At 32.0% G+C, this 17,752-nt stretch overlaps 1 protein-coding gene across 1 annotated transcript in view; it reads right to left on the minus strand.

Moving 5' to 3' along the window:
- LOC105324160 (uncharacterized) overlaps positions 1-17,113 on the minus strand; it is a 35,720-nt gene extending 18,607 nt beyond the window's left edge. The window contains exons 1-8 of the mRNA XM_066072796.1: positions 17,099-17,113; positions 14,140-14,307; positions 11,097-11,286; positions 10,788-10,898; positions 10,190-10,247; positions 8,396-8,535; positions 8,007-8,120; positions 5,047-5,082 (exon numbers count right to left, since the gene is read on the minus strand). Coding sequence (XP_065928868.1) covers positions 5,047-5,082; positions 8,007-8,120; positions 8,396-8,535; positions 10,190-10,247; positions 10,788-10,898; positions 11,097-11,286; positions 14,140-14,214 — 724 coding nt within the window. The 5' untranslated portion in view covers positions 14,215-14,307; positions 17,099-17,113. The remainder of the gene's footprint in view (positions 1-5,046; positions 5,083-8,006; positions 8,121-8,395; positions 8,536-10,189; positions 10,248-10,787; positions 10,899-11,096; positions 11,287-14,139; positions 14,308-17,098) is intronic.
- Between the last annotated feature and the right edge of the window lie 639 nt (positions 17,114-17,752).

Here is a 17,752-nt window from a genome sequence, read left to right on the forward strand (position 1 = left end):
CATTCGCAACTTTGTGTATGTCAACAAACTTGATTATTCAAGTCTTCTAATCGGAATTTTCATTTAATCAAGTGAATAAGCTCTAAGAAATTATTTAGAGCTAAACAATTATTTTTAAGTTTATTTCAGTGACACTTTACATTAAATCAGTTAGAATTATCTCAGGAATGACGTACTAAATTGTATTGCGCAAGGTCACAATAGCCGTATAACACAACGTCGCATCATCGTTTTTAATCTTTGAAAAAAAAAACAATTCGGGTCACATAAGGGACTGTTTCAAAAGCTTCATAATACAAATCAAATTGTATGAGATAAATAGAACATCTATAATTGTGTGATTTTATATTTGCTTTATTCAACTCGTTGAAATGGTTATATTCGCTCGGCAATCCTCGCGAATATATACACCATTTCAACTCGTTGGATAAAGCAAATATAAAATCACACAATATAGATATCCTCTATATAATATAACGGCCATGCATTCATTAATAAGTGTGAGATATTCACCATTGGTAAAAGATCACCCGAGTTTCCAATGATATACATTAAGACACTGATGAAGGAATCGGACTAGTTCTGTTATAAAGTACTAACATGTCATAGCATGAAAAACAACTACACATACATTCTAACTAAATCGGACAACTGAACATTAACATATTTTGTGGTTCTTAAATCGATATGATTGGATATGGTTTGATGTATTGATCATCCCAAATGTGTAAGCTATATTAACTTTGCTTGAATTGAAATGTTCCAAAATTTTAATGAGTAGGTGAATTCAGACTCATTGTTACTTTAAATTTCTATTTCTAAAAATCCGTTATGTCCATTGTGATGAACAGTGTTAATAGTGTAAGCAGACTACCAGCCTTCAAGAGAAAAAAATGAAGAAATAATTCAATATTTTAAACAACTGTGTTCACCTCGTTTAGATGCAAAGCTCGCACAAGATATTCGGTAATTGTTCAGGTGATACAATGATAAATATAAAATTCACATCATTTTAAAAATAGCAGAATGCGTTGTGAACTTTATCGTGGTTGAAGAGAGAGAGACTTCCGATTCAACCTTCAATCACTCGAATGAATATTGAACTCGTCCACAAACTGAATAGACAAGGATTATATGCAGTCAGTTACGAAACTCATTCCACACATCGCTCCAATTATTTAAACGAAGCAAGAATATTTTTAAAAAATAACAATTTTTTTTTTCTAAAATGGGATTTGGATCATACTTAGAGAACTGTTTAAAGAATTTTTAATGGTTTTTGGTGTTTTTGTACAATAATTTTTAAAAAGTTAACTATTAACACATTGAGAGAATTTTTTTGTCATATGATGGATATTTCCTTCGGACACCTTAAAAAAAATATGTCACTTCTTAACGTTCAAAAATGTTATTATTGCATTTTTTAAAGTATTTCCCTAAAACATAATATTTCATATGTTCTTACTCTGTTGACAAAGCATCTGAAAAAGATGCCTGATGTTTTAATAAATGTATTTTGATAAATGTAACATAAAAAATTGAATGAAAATCACTGCAAAAAAACACAAAAAATATTTTAGATTTTATTTGGTATGAAAGTTCCTCAGCTTAGAGTTATCGTTCCTAAGTCCCAAGGCCCAAACATCGTGGGTTCTTTTCATTTCTGAGTTGAAGAAAGTTTTCTAAATATCATGTTGGAATAATAAATACAAACATATTTCATTATAGGCCTATATAAGTGGTTATATTCGCTTAAATGCAAAACAAAGTCAAATAAATAAAGGGGAAAATAAACTAATAGGATTTATGTATCCCAACCTGAGAGAAATTCAAAGCCACCCTCCCATTCCCTTAAAGCTGAACACCGCTCGTAAATAAGCACTGTCCGCCATATTTCTCTTTCAGCACCGCTCTTCCTACACCCCTATATAAGCCATAGACCTCTTAACAGTTCAAAGTATATCGCTGTAGAGGTCTCACCTGTGTGGACGTACATCTTGCTTCGCCATGTTACTCGGTCGCGATGAAATTGTCAAGTTTTACGCACTTTTTTCAAACCAGGAGAGTACTAACATCAAATGAACTGGTCATTGCATTATTTACAGACATAATGTGCACATAAATAACAATTAAATGCATAAAAATCCAAAGACAACGAAAGGAACACTACACGTCGGCCACGAGTTTCAGATGTGCAATCGGGTGTAACGAAATCGAAGGGTTTATATACCAGGTACCTGTGTGCGGTTCCTATTTACGAGCGGTGTTCAGCTTTAAGGTGGTAAGGAATATCTGACGATAAATAACGTGGATTAAGGTATAATATAATTGAAATACTTTCATCGGTTTAGAATTTTCTTTCAAAGTATTCAATCTGAAGATACGTTTTAGAAAATTTTGGGAAGTTAAAAATTTTATAGTCGTCAACGGGATTCGAACTCATGACCTACAGACTTCTAGTGAACACACTAACCCACTTCGCTACGCTGTAAGATGTCGAAGTTGGTAAAGAAACTATTTAAAATATCATACTTGATTTTATTGTTTAATTTGATATATAATACGACACAACGTGAAGGTGTCACAAACCACATTACTTATAAGTAATGAATTTTCCAATAATCAAATTAAATCTATTTCTTTAACAATTTTTTTTAAAAGAGCGGTCCACACACAATTCGTCTCAGTTTAAATCAGCCAGTATTTAAACAAGTTATTTAAAAAAAAATGGGAAGATGGAATTCGGATGCTTTTGAAAACTACATTCGTATCCAGTCATTCAAGCTAGAGTATCAATATATTATTAGACTCCAGTTTCATTGTATTTTGCCCTTTAATTCGACCCTTTCTATCAATTCAGGTGTTGTCTGCTTGTATCTACGTACGCAGTCCAGAAGTATTCTGTTGCTTCTTCATAGGGTAGTGTCACATTACGGCAGTTAAGAAGAATTCTGCTGCCCCTTAGTATACATAGTTACCACATACCGTCAGTACCGAAGTTTTGTGTTGACATTTAGTCCCAAAAATCTCTTTTTTTCACCCTACTCAATTTTGTTTTTACATTTGATTTTGTCTTGCAGGCCATCGTCCTATAAACAGTATTGTATTGCTATATTTTATGTTTGCTGAATTTACCTTTTGATATTTAATTATTACATGTTACGCATATTCAATTAGTACCATATTTAGCCAAGACGCTTTTGCAAGGGGGATCCAATTTGCAATTGGATTCTGGCGTGTGTATTGTTATTTTTCACCCTTTTTTGATGCTTGGCATATATTATTGCCTTGACTTTCTTATATGTTATACCATGGGGGGGGGGGGGGGGGGGGTCAGCATATTGCATGATATACTGCTAAAGACTTTGCACAGTAGTCAGTTGTATTTTAGTCAATGCTGACCCCCTTGATGGGGTATATATTATTTTTTCGTCATTTACTTCAACAAATGACATGTGTTCATTTCTATATCTGTTTTTTTTCTCTATGCTTAACAGAAAAAAACTAAGTGCAGTTTTCTTGGCTTTATATAAGATAGGAATATAAAGTAGTTGTTAATATGGTAAATGATAATACCTTTTATTTGACATATGTTTTCCTTCTTGTTTTATCACATATGATATTAGTTACATTTATTAGGCCTCCTATTTTGGCATCTGACGGTTATGTTATTAACTGGTGTTATCTCTGGGTCAAGATTCTAAATTTAATACCATCGGGATAGGATAATATTAAAACCAATCAGCGTTGCTCCTCAATACCACGTGACCATTCTTGTTCTATTTACTAGAGGAGTAAGCCACGCTTTATTTATAGAAGATATAATTATAACTTTCACTTTATTTTTATTTTCATTTATTGGTATACTGTGTATCTTCTTATTGCGTGTATCTTGTCATTTTCAACCTTTTTTTTTATGTTTGGCATCATTGTTATATAATTGCCTTGATTTTATATATGTTTTACTATTGGGTGTCAGCATATTGCATAATGTACTGCCAATGACTTTACACAGTAGTCAGTTGTTTTCTAGTCTATGCTGACCCCCGTGATGCAACCGTAAATAATTCAATTCAATATGTTTAAAATAGTGGCCCCTGGACTAGCACTTGGACTCAAGATGGGTTTAACATAGAAGTATATAAGTTTGTTCATAAATTTTCTCGAGAGCTACAAAACTTCAATTTGTCAGATTACTAGGTAAGCATCCTAAAATGGCGTAGATTCTAAACTATAAAAGCCGAAACCCTCGATGTTATAATGGGGCCCCAGAAGGGGTTTAAACTTGAGCATAAAAATATAGACGGAACATGTTTGAAAATCTTCTTCAGAACAACAGTACAACAGTTAGTGGGATTACAATGGAAGCATCCGTGGCTATTGCAGATTCTAAAATGGAACAAATCACTAATACTGGGGCCCAAAGAAGGGTTAAAAGTTTAACATAGAAGTAAAAAAGGACAATGTTTATAATTCTCAATCTGAAGAATTACAATGCTTCAATTTGTGAGATTACTATGCAAGTATCCTTAAATAATGTTGATTCAAAATTAATAAAGCCGTGGCCACCGGACAAATACTAGGCCCCTAAGGAAATAACATCATAATGAATGATATACCAAATGGTTAATATAATTGTTGATCGATTCTTTTCTAAGAACGCGCATGCACACATTTGGTAAGAAAAAAAAAGAAAAATGAGGAAAAGGAAACAAAGGAATACCATAAGGATTGTCCGTTGTTTATCACGGTCAGCCTACATGTATGTTCACAAATACAATAAGGATAATACATGTATATGGGTCGTTCGATGGAAAAGGAAATGCCTGTATTAATTCAGTATCAGCATGCTTATTCTACCTTTTATTTTCATCAATGTGAACACCCCTCAACCATCAACTGTCCCAATCACTCCCCACTCACACGTAACATGCATCCTAATACCTGCTCTAAAACTTGATAAGAATTACAACAACAAAAAAAAAAAGAAAGGGTAAAATCCAAGTCCTAATAATGCAATGCATTATTTTGTATTCATATTCTTACCTTCGTATAAAAAATCCCTCTTCTCAGTCGCAGTGCCTGCAATAAATGTGATTTTATTTTAACAACTCATCTAAACGTGCTTTTAAAACAAAATTCTAGCGTATCATTTCTTTTTGTAAAAATATTACATGTATTGTTTTGATATAATTATGTGGTTGGTAGGATATCCCTTTAACTGTTGAATATTGTATCTATACAACTATATTAAAATAATAGACTCGAATTTTTATTACCGAGAAATTAGAAGAGTACTGCCTTTTGTTTTATATACTTTAAACATCATTGGTACTTGAACAGTACCAATTTGTTTTGGGTTTTTTTCTCAATCAAGCTTTGCTAATTAATAATCGACGAAAATTCCTTTAAAAATTCCGAAAATCATCAGGATTATTTGGATTTTACAATCATGCGCATGCGCATTACACTCACGCTAAATCACGGGAGGATCTTTAATTAGTTTCCACAATATCACATTTGCATTGATAAACTCAGAAACGATAATACTAATACGTGCAAATTTTCATTGAGTTTTTTTTTATATATTTTGGTCAACAAAGAAAATACGGGAAATAACTATAACTCAGTGTATTTAATTTAAAAAAATCCCGAGAGTTCTGAATGTCAACATGCTGTGTAAATTTAAAGCGAGGTAAACGGTTGGTGAAAAGAGTTGAATTCTTCATTAATATAAATAACATTTTAAATGAAAGGAATTTCCAGCCTTAAAATGGTATGTTATGAATAATTTGACTGTTGTTTGCAATGAAGCTGCATTAATTATGTCTCCCCTTTCAAAGGGGAGACATATTGTTTTTGTCGACTTTCTCATTCTTCTTATTCTTCTTCTTCTTCTTCTTCATCCAAATTTGTCCAGGTCGTAACTTAAATACCCTTTGACATTAAGACTTCAAACTTGGAACATAGGTAGATGGTATTAAGAAGGAGTGCACGCCACCAAAAGTGTTGACCTTGACCTATTTAGTTCTTCAAGGTCAAGCTTTTGATAAAAAATATTGTCGGGACCATAACACAATACTCCTTTAACATACAGACTTTTAACTTGTATCATAGATAGATGGTATATAACCTAGTTCAACCTTACCAACATTTTTGACCTTGACCTAGAATTTTTATTTCAAGGTCATGTTTGAAAAAACTTCATTGTTCAACTTCTGAATATACTTTGACAGAAGGACTTCAAACTTTAAACAAAGAACAACAATAATACACTTAGGTGTATTATTGAATAATATTTGACCTTGACCTTGTTTTACTCAAGGTCAAATTAAGAAAAAAGTAATAACATTTTGTCTGGGTCATAACTTTAATACCCTTTGACATTAAGACTTCAAACTTGGAACATAGGTAGATGGTATTGAGAAGGAGTGCACGCCACCAAAAGTTCCGACCTTGACCTATTTTGTTTTTCAAGGTCAAGCTTTTGATAAAAAATATTGTCCGGACCATAACACAAGACTCCTTTAACATACAGACTTTTAACTTGTATCATAGATAGATGGTATATAACCTAGTTCAACCTTACCAAAGTTTTTGACCTTGACCTAGAATTTTTATTTCAAAGTCAAATTAGAAAAAACTTCATTGTTCAACTCCTGAATAAACTTTGACAGAAGGACTTCAAACTTTAAAGAAAGAACAATAATAATACACTTAGGTGTACTATTGAATAATATTTGACATTGACCTTGTTTTACTCAAGGTCAAATTAAGAGAAAAGTAATAAAATTTTGTCTGGGTCATAATTTTAATACCCTTTGACATTAAGACTTCAAACTTGGAATATAGGTATATGGTATTCAGAAGGAGTGCAAGACACCAAAAGTTTTGACCTTGACCTATTTTGTATTTCAAGGTCAAGCTTTTCATTAAAAATATTGTCCGGACCATAACACAAGACTCCTTTAACATACAGACTTTTAACTTGTATCATGAATAGATGGTATGTAACCTAGTTGAACCTTACCAAAATTTTTGACCTTGACCTAAAATTTTTATTTCAAAGTCAAATTAGAAAAAACATCATTGTTCAACTCCTGAATATACTTTGACAGAAGGACTTCAAACTTTAAACAAAGAACAATAATAATACACTAAGGTGTACTATTGAATAATATTTGTTAAATTTGCCCCATATTACAATCCTTGGGGAGAAGGGGAGACATGTGTTTTTTTGTAAAAAAAACAATACCCACTAGTTTTCCCCCAAATCGTTTCGGAGCGATTCTACAATTTTTTGCTACATGTACATTACCGGTATATGGGAGGCATTTTTACTGTGGTGAAGGCCTGTCCTGAGACAAAGTTGGATTATTCTAAGCAGGGTGTAGTGTAATAAATAGCTTTATTGTAGGCTTAAAGCTTGGTTATGTAAATTTCAACGATACGGTGTGTCGATGTATCTATTTCGTAAATGTTTGACAGGCACGTAGCATCGTTTTTTAAAGTAGGGGGGTGGACAGACTCATCCAAAAAAAATCTTGACAAGCAAAAAAAAAAAAACAAAAAAAAAAAAAAATAAAAAACAAAAAAAAAAGGTAATTTTGAAATCTATAATTTCATTCTTAATTTCCTTAATTTCATACCAATTTTTTACATGCTCCCAAAAAAAGTGTGGAAGGGGGGGGGGGGGGGGCAACTCCATGGTAATTTAATTTTTTTATGGAAATTTAAAAAAATACTTACTGTGAGAAAAAGTGGGGGTGGGGGGGGGACAGCCCCCCACCCCCCCATCCCCCCCCCCGATGCTACTGCCTATTTGATATCATATGCAATGTCAACCCATGCACGCAGGGGTCAAAGTCTAGTATTATTTATGATTTGTGACCTTTTGGGTTAAAAACAAATTACTAGTTTACCATTATTCAAATCGTTATCATAAAGATTATATTTCATAAAAATTAAACCAATACACGGTGGAAATGGTGAAATTGAATTCTTACCTTTGTCAGAACAATCCAAATTCTCATTTTCAGTGTTTGCGATAAGTGCTTTTTCTTCTTCCGATTCACTATTTCTTTCTATATCAGTACTTCTTCTTTTGCATTTGTGAAACTCTAAAGTTAAAGAAATGTTCATATGTATTGCTCGATATTAACTAATATATCATATCATTATACATGTACTTAGTTTAAATACAAGGTTTTTGCATACCTAATACAGCTTTCTTAATAATACGTTTATCAGTCTCCAGTGCTGAAACCGATCAATTTCACACCCCTTCGTAATTTGTTTGGCCCTCTTGCTAATATGGGTGTCTTTGAGAAATAAGGATGTATTACTGAAAAGGGTTATATGTGTTATTCTCACCATATATCTTTAAAAGACTCACTTCTTTTTTTACGGTAGAAGTACAGCATGCAGGATAAAACACACACAGATACACCAACGATTCCTACTACAATCACGACCCAGAGCCAGTCCTCCTTGTTATTTTCTGTTGTTTTAGGACGGTGAGTAGTGTTTGGAGAGCTATAAACATTTAAAATTATTACTAAGTACCAAACTGTTTTTATTAGATTAACGAAAGATAGATGATTTTATTTCTATTTGTATTGATCATCTTATCAACGGTATTAATGATGTTGATGTAATCTTAATATTTTATTTATTCACTTATTTATATTTACTTACTAGTATTACTAATACTATTTATTTACTCTGTCTACTGACGTTAAACATTATTTCGTTAAAAAACCAAGGGGCCCACAGGCCTTGACGGTCACCTTAGTACGTAGCCCTTAGATAAACATGTTTGCATTTCAAGGTGGGTCACTACTTGAGTGAAGTCATCACTGGTAGTTTTGTATACACTTTATCAAAAAATATGTAGTTATCATTTCTGATAAGCACAGAACTATTGTGTAGACCTGTGCTTAAAAATATTTCATTATTTAATAGCAGATTAAAGCATAATTTTCTGCATGTTTAGTAGGTTTTGATTTTTAACTACCTAACGCTTCAAATTATTGTTTATGTGTTTGCATTTCTGCATTTTCACACCTCACCCCCCCCCCCCCCTAAAAAAATTAATTAACATCTTATCACATTTTCTCCCTGAAAATTAAAACTACTTTTAAAAATATACGAACTAATTAACTTAGAAATATTGGAAGGACATTTAATTAATGACATTTTCCCAAAGTTCATTTAGCGAATCAGGGTACACAGGATCTAAAAGTTGAAAAAAAAGCTTTGACCCCTGTATTTAATTAAGTTATTTATTTAATTTTGCTTTCCTAGTGCAACAGACAAAACTTTTAAATTCTAAAGAAAATAATAAGCCAGTTAACCATTAAATAGCAAAAATGGTATGAGATATTTCAAATTTTGTGATAAATTTAATTTTTCATTTTCTTTTTTGATATACTTTCATCACAAAATATCGTTATGACCATTTACCAAGAGAAAATAACCCTGATAATGTGTTTTTCACGCAATACTTAATTTAAAAATATGCATAAATACTTGAAAAATATATCAAAAATTAACTTTTTTAAAGAATGGAAAATGGATGCAGAAGTGTTATGAAAACGGGGTATACATCTTGTGGAGATTTTGGTAAAAATAACTTAAATAGTTAAGATATGAAAATTGTTTATATTATATACCATGTTAAACCAGCATTTCAAGAGAAAATGCATTTTATGATGTTTTGAAAAAATCATTTGAAAAAAGTAGGTAGCATCGGAGGATTTTTGGATTATCTCTACCAAAGCTCCAGAGGCGGCCACGAATTGTAAACTTATGGTAAAAAGAGACCTAAACCCCTGACTCAGGGATAATTAATTTCACAATCTCCTCCTGCTGTGGATGTGGAAAGGCGATTTTCTTTGATTTTATATTTTTTCATGAGGCATGTCGAATGTTTTGGACATTTATGTCAAACCTTTTCTTATTCTTTAGATGATTTAAACCAAAAATTGTAACAATTGACCTTGTAGTTTAGAAAAAGAGGTTAAAAATGTAAAATGTTAATGGACGACGCACGACGGACGACTCATAACGACGCACAAAGACCGATTGCAATAGCTCACATGAGTGACTCATGTGATCTAAAAGTCTAAAGACTTTGAGACATACCTTACTACACTTTATCAATCTTTCTCTAACAAATGTACACTACCTTTTACAAGATTGTTCGGCCAGGAAACAACCGTTCCCGATAGATATGCAAGCTGGGTCTGTTAAACACAAATTGTTTTTCATACTTTTATTATAATAGTTTAGTTATGGCAGTTACATAAGTAAAAATAGTATGCTTATATGTTTTCTGTATTCAAATGTAAAACTGTGATATATATATATATATATATATATATATATATATATATATATATATATATATCTTGGGACAAAGTATAAAAAATGATATATCATTTATTTCATCAAATCATTAATAATACCATCGTCCAAAAATTGGGGGAGGGGGAGCCTAACTTTTGAAACTACAAATGAAATCTTAATGCAGTCATTAGATGATTTTTTACTGTAATATTTTGAGCTTGATACGGTTATTTTAAATTAAGCAAGAAGTAAAGACAATTTCAAAGCTGATAATAATGAATCAATCAAGTTAAAAAAAATATTTATCCTACATGCATCCCGAAGTCAGGTATAGATTTTTTTTTAACAAATGTTATCATTTATGTAATTGTTCTTCTTTGTTTACATTTCAGATGATTTAGAGGGATGTACCATGCGTTAATTACACCACCACTTACATTCAAATATTCTTCTGCTTTGATAAGAGGTATTGTGGCATCCATGTATGAAGTGAAGGCAGCTGAATGAATCAACGTATGAACCCTTTTTTTCCAGGTATAAACAGAGACCTAAAAATTATCAAAGTATACCCAAATAGTTTGACTCTTTTTATAAATACATTAAGTTGTCATAACGTTTATGGTATATTCCGGCATCAAAATTAATACATTTATAGAGAAAATGCTAGTATGTCTAAATATATTTTGCACACATAATAAACTGACTTTTCTACTGTTGAAAAATATTTTGCATATGATACCGTGTACCTTCTTCAATCCATATCCAAGGTTCTATATAACAGAACTCTAACAGTTCCGTGAGCTTTTCGTTCGGTAAACACGTGTAGCCATTAGTCCTGTTACAGTTGAGGGCTGACGATCTTTTGTTCCACTCTGATTCATTTCTGGGACAAAATGGTGTTGAGTATACCGGAAACTTATAACCATCAAGCTTTTTCTGAATTATTAAAATGTTTATTTTTAATTTATTTAGTATTCATAAGAAAAACTTAAAAACAAGATATGTCCGTTGTCTGTCGTCGTAGTCGTAAACTTTTCACATTTTTATGTGGTTCTCCAGAACCACTAAGCCGTTTTCAACTTGGCACAGAGCATCACTGGGTAAAGGGGATTCAGATTTGTTCAAATGAAGGGCGACGCCTCTGTCGGTATTTCTCGAAAAATCTTCTTCTTAAAAATCAATCTTGCCAGAAAAGCTAAAATATTTGTGGAAGCAACCTAATTATGTAATATATATAGATTAAAATTTGTTCAAATCATGGTCTTCGGGGATTGGATGGGGCAACAATTGCCAAAAACCATTTGGCCAGAAAAACTGGAACTTTTGTGGTAGCATTCTCATGTAGTGTAGATTCAAGTTTGTTTAAATTATGATCTCAGGGGATAAGATGTGATATATATGTATATATATAGTTTAAATCATTACCAGGGATAGGGTGGGGCACAAACTGGGGGATAGGGGTGTTAAATTTATGCATAGGAAGATAATAGTGAAAATTTTCAAAAATCTTCTGGAAAATCATTCGGCCAAAAAATGCTGAAGCTTGTGTAAAAGCACAAGTTGTGCGATTAAGGTTTGATTAAACCATGAATCCCTGAAAAAAAGGAATGCCATAAAGGAAAGGGGTTTAGATAGAAATGGAGACAAATCTTCATACAAATGCTTAAACTACAAAAGAGGCTCAATACCCCCCCCCCCCCCAAAAAAAAAAAAAAAAACCAATCATGTTGATTGAAAATCCGAAGATTTTTTATAACTTTTCATGCAATAGCTACTGTACTTATTTGTCAAGATCATTTGCTCAGATTAGCAATGTGACCTTGGACTTCTTGTTTTTTTTTTATTTGGATATGTTTTTCGAGTGTTTTTAAGTTATGTATAATGATTAGCGGTAAACTCTTCTGGGATTTAATACCAGCACAGTTATATATGAAAAAATGTAAGCGTTAACTCTTTTTGATGGAAAGTGTAGTATTTATGACAAAATGTGTACATTAATCGAACAGAAACAAAAAAAATCACCTCGTGACCCTCTTTTTTTTTTTTTTATAATTTTGTAATATCGGTAGACACATTCAACTAAAAAGATAAGAAGGTCAATATCGTATAATTTGGGACAGATGGAAATAAGAGCTATGCTGAATTGCATATCATTTTCCATAATGCATGCATAGTCTTTTTATTGTTGAAATATTAAACGTGCTTAATGTTAGGTAGCATCAGGAAAGCGTTGCAAGGGAGATGTACACATTTTTTGGAACAATCATTGTTTTTAAAACATATATAAAATAAAACTGAAATTGAAACTGACCCTTAATCCTCACTTTAGGAAAAATTATTTATAGATATAGGAAAACTTAACTTAAAAAATACGCTTTGTTTATTTGGAAATAGGTAAACTAAAGCAATATCAATACATCGATGGAAATAAAGCTAGAAACATTAATAATATGCACTTTCATCATCTTTCTTCTTGGTACAAGGTAACCTACCAAACCACATCTGCAATAGAGCTGTATGATGACCATTTCCTTAATTGTAAAAGTCAGATTGAAAGAAAGATATGTTTTTAAGATGCAAGACAGTGAGAGTCAAGATGAAATGGCTACTAACAAAAACGATTGCGTTTCATAAGTACATCTTAATACTGATGATATAAAATTGATTTTGTTTATTAGTATAAAGAACTATTATGATACATGTATAAGTCAAATTTGGCCCACATATTTCGCTATTTTTTAAGTGATTCGGATACATCAATTTGTTGTGTTATTTTATAAAAGAGTTGATATGAAATATGTTTTTCACCTATTTATTTGATTTTTATGCACTCACTGGCAATATATGACGTCAGAAGTGGCACTATTTTAAAAACTCAATGAAAATCAGTAAAAAACTGACGTTTTTCGAATGGGAAATATAGAGCGACTCTTTGAACAAGAACGAATCTTTTGTCACTTATAAGTATTGGGGAGATACATCTTTGTTGAAAATATTTTGTTTGTTCAAGCAGTCGCTCAATGTTTCCTTAAAGAAAAACTGCTTGAAAACAAGCTGTTTTATGCTACAAATGCAAAAATATGGCGGGAAAAGGTAAACTTTATAATGTCATATTTTTAAGTTGTGGGCGCTAATATCCAAATAAAAATTATGAAAAAAATTCAAATGTAAATTTTTACCAATAAAACAAAGATTTACAGTAAAAAGACGATGTTGATATTAGGGGGCCATTTTAGGCTCAAACCTTACCTAGTCCTTTTTAGCATAGAAAACCATTCCGATTACGTATGAAATTTCAACCTTTGCTATTCACAAATATGATATAAATTTACAGACAACACATTTCAGTGGTCATCAGACCGCGGTAGACGGGCCGTGATTTTGTAAAATAGCTATTCAAGGCAAGGAGATCAACTTACACCCGTACATATTTTTGCCAAATAAAACCCAAGAGAGAGATAGTACAATTTTCTCTTGCATGATGAATAGAATATATAAGTATCTTGAGTCTTCATTTTATCAATAGTCTCAACATTTTAAAATATTCTGACTGATTCACAATGATGTGTGTATTCAAGAAAAAATTGCCATTTTCCTTAATAAATAGTATTTGTAAATGGTGGCAGTAAATTCCAGCACAATTGGTATACAATATATAATTCAATCCTGAGATGGATAATTATGTAAACATCAGTGTAGATCTTCATGCAATAATGTGATATACATAAATATTTATTTAGTATTTTTATTGATCATTATGACAGGTATAAAAGTAAATAAAGTACTTACACATTCGTTCAATCCGAATATAATTGACAGTATTATTCCCACTATCACAGGACGCACTCTGGAAGGCAGACTCATTTCGTCTCCGTTAGTGGTGTGTATGAGGACACCGAGAAAATGCTGTACAATGTTTCAAGGTATCTTCTTATATGATTTAAAACTGTACTCGACCTGAAATTAAAACCACATTTTAAAAATGTTTTATTGGTTGAGTGTTCTTTTGGGGCAACAAATGGGTTATATTTAAACATTTAAAAGTTTAAAAAAAAACAATAAAGTTATCTACATTAGGTACTTGTATTCGATTTAATAAACATGTACTTACATTAAAAAGCAAACATCAACATTTGTGATTGATTTAAACAATAGATTCAACGGAATAAATATTATACACTGTATTACCAACGATCCCAGGGACCCCTGTAGCAGCGTAAAGAAGAAACAAGTAATTTAAAACTACATCCATAATAGTGATATTATTCAACAATGCAATACCAAGAATCATTTGATAGGACGTCCTTGGCATTTTGATGTTCAGGATTTGAAAACAGATTTCCGTGATCAAAGTTGCTTGGTTTTATTCTATTTCATCTATCAAGCTATCACATAATTTTCCATACAAACAAAGATTTGAAAAAGTTTTAAACTTTCTCTTCTCTATACCAGCAAAATCTTTCTCTTTTCAAAGATAGAAATATTCGAAGTAAATGAAAATTTAACTCGTGTTTAATAACACAAAAAGCTAAATTCATTCGTCATGAGTGTGAGGATAACGAAAGGAAACTAAAGGGTACCGTTTTGTTTCGTACCCTGATCGCTTGGGTTTATTCTATGGCATAGTTAACATCAAGCATTAAACATATAATCTTAAGAAAGAAACAAAACTCATAGGTTTATCTCACATCTTCCATACATATTTGAAAGGTAATTTATCTTAATTTATGCAAATGCCTAAGTCGTAATATAATCACACCGCCTTTATAAGGAGCGATATAACGCGCTACCCTTTTAGGTAAAGTCTGTTTTGTAAACATCATTCGTCCCATATAGCTATTGTGTTTATGATCAGGAAATAACTGATTATATGAATCAACTGAATATAATGAATACAAATATATAAAACAAACCAATCGTTTTGCAGCATTTATTAGACTTGATATACAATCGGACAAAGCAATTTTGATTGAGAAACACTTCAATGAAAAATGAATCGCTTTTTTTAAAAATGAGATGTTCTTTGAAAACCGGACTTTTGTTTAACTTCGACGATCAAATTTATGAATATGTTTGTTTATTTCATGTATGGTATATAACATAAACACTTTTTAGGGAAAAATGGTGTTCATAATTTTACAGTTGTAACAATTAAAGTGTAGTGTATATAATGATAAAACAAAAGTACATTTAACACAATATGTATGTCACGTTATTAAATAGAAGGATCCAGAGAAGCGGACCAGATTAGCAGTTGGCTGAACGTTATCTCAATCGAGAAGAGTTTAAGAAATTCTATTTCTAATATTTTTAAAAGTTCGAATGCATGAACCAGTATGTTCCCAATTATCTGTGTCGTTTTACCTTAACTAGGTTAATGTCACTCTTCTATACATAATACTGATATTAATTAAATACATGACTCTATTTGAAAAATACCGTATAATAATGGCAAGTATTTCAGAGAACTATTTTAATTTTAGTGGCGTACAGTCGTTATTTTACCTTTGTGATACTATAAGAATTAAACACTAGCAATTTACACAATATCATGGTATGTACAGACGCCACTTGATAAGAGGTTATCAGAGCGTGCTGTTGTAAAAAAGGCGCAATACGCCAAGTATAAAGATAAAGTTTCATTTCACACACCTTTTTACTTCAACAAGCAGTCCTGTTTCCTTGCATCGTGCATATAGATATGGAAGTACATTGTACAGTCGCAATAATGTTAGTAATTTCCACACTATCATGGCACCCCTTTTTCATGACGTTAATAAGTGTCTTAAATTGGTGAGAAAATACAAAGACTTTAGCATTAAACCTCATTGCAATAGTTTGTATATGTTTGCTTACATATAAATACAATTATATTAGATACAAAAAGACTACAAAGTTTTATATCTAATTACGGAACGAATAAATCACTGTTGAAAAGGAATTTTCAAAAAGAGTAACTTGAGTCCGTGTTGTTTTCGGAGGGAGTAGCATAGACACAAAAGTCAATGTTGTTCATTCAATCTGGTTATACAGTACAGACCACACACAACCTAACACCGGCGCAGACCCCATTGTCTGGTTTGGGTCCGCTTTTGTGTCTGCTTTTGCACTTAAATGTGGCAGGAATCTGTCTGTTATCTTACTACCTGTAAGCCCCGTTCCTTGTAATTTCAAGTATACATGTACAGTCAGTTTGGTCATAATATAAGTATATGCATTAAATTTTACCCGAATTTCATCATACATATAGAGAATGATTGTTGCTTTGAAAACGAATACAACAATTCTAAAATCCATGACACAAAAAAAACCCCAAAACAAACAGATATACCCTGCAACTCAAATATATTACCAACAGATGGATGATTACCAGTAAGAATGTATATTAGCAAAACGGCTTATGTCATTTTTACACCTTTTTTTCATCAACAAGAATTCAATTGTGTTTGCATGCAAGACATTCAAAAATTCATGTAGCAAGTTAGTAGAAAGATTAAAAGCAGTAAACAATCCAATTACCAAATCAGTAATTTTATGTATGGACAAAAAATAATAAAAATTACAATGATTATAAGTATAATTGCTTTCTTTCTATCCAAGTTCAGATTCTAAATTTGAACCGCGACCTACTTAAAAAATGCTGTATAAAGATGAACGATTTTAATAGGTTTTTCTGAATTTACATTTACAATGTAGTTGTTGTTAGGAAAAAACATTTACCATGCATAGAAATAAATAATGTACTTACACATTCGCTTAGTAAAGCCCCTTTCACAATTGGCGCACGAGCAGAAGCGACTGAATATTTGTGCGACCGAAAAATTCGATATGATTCGTAAACTGTTGCCGAAATAATCGCATTTGAAAAAAGTATTCGTACAAAATTCGCACGATCTAAGCAAGCGTTGTGCGACGTAAACGCATTAAATCTTGCGATATATCTTGCGTCTATATGCGACTGTTTTACAATGAAAGCGACTGTTGAAAGATAATGCGACAGGATCGCGCGAGAGACCAGATGATCGGGCGATTGAACGTGCGCCAATGCGATTGGACGTGCGATCATGCGTTCCATGGTACGAATGCTCGTGCGAGTCAGAGGGGGTATATATACCGCCCCTTTCCGACGCTCTTCAGTAGACATAGTTGAAAGCGAGAGAACATGCCGCCCAAGAAGAAACAGAGATGCAGCAGCATTTATTATTACACCTCAATATGATTATTCTATTATCTTTGATTGATCTAGGAAGTCACATGGCAGGGTGATTTCAGAGGAATGAAAAAGCTTTTAATTATTTAATTATTATGATTCTTTATATTCCACAAAATCAACTTAACTATCTATGATTCGAAATTATGAAAGAAAAGTGAGACAGTAACAGAGGAAATCAAACAATCAAAC

This window comes from Magallana gigas, chromosome 10 (assembly GCF_963853765.1).
Source record: "Magallana gigas chromosome 10, xbMagGiga1.1, whole genome shotgun sequence".
In the NCBI taxonomy this organism is placed as follows: Eukaryota; Metazoa; Mollusca; class Bivalvia; order Ostreida; family Ostreidae; genus Magallana; species Magallana gigas.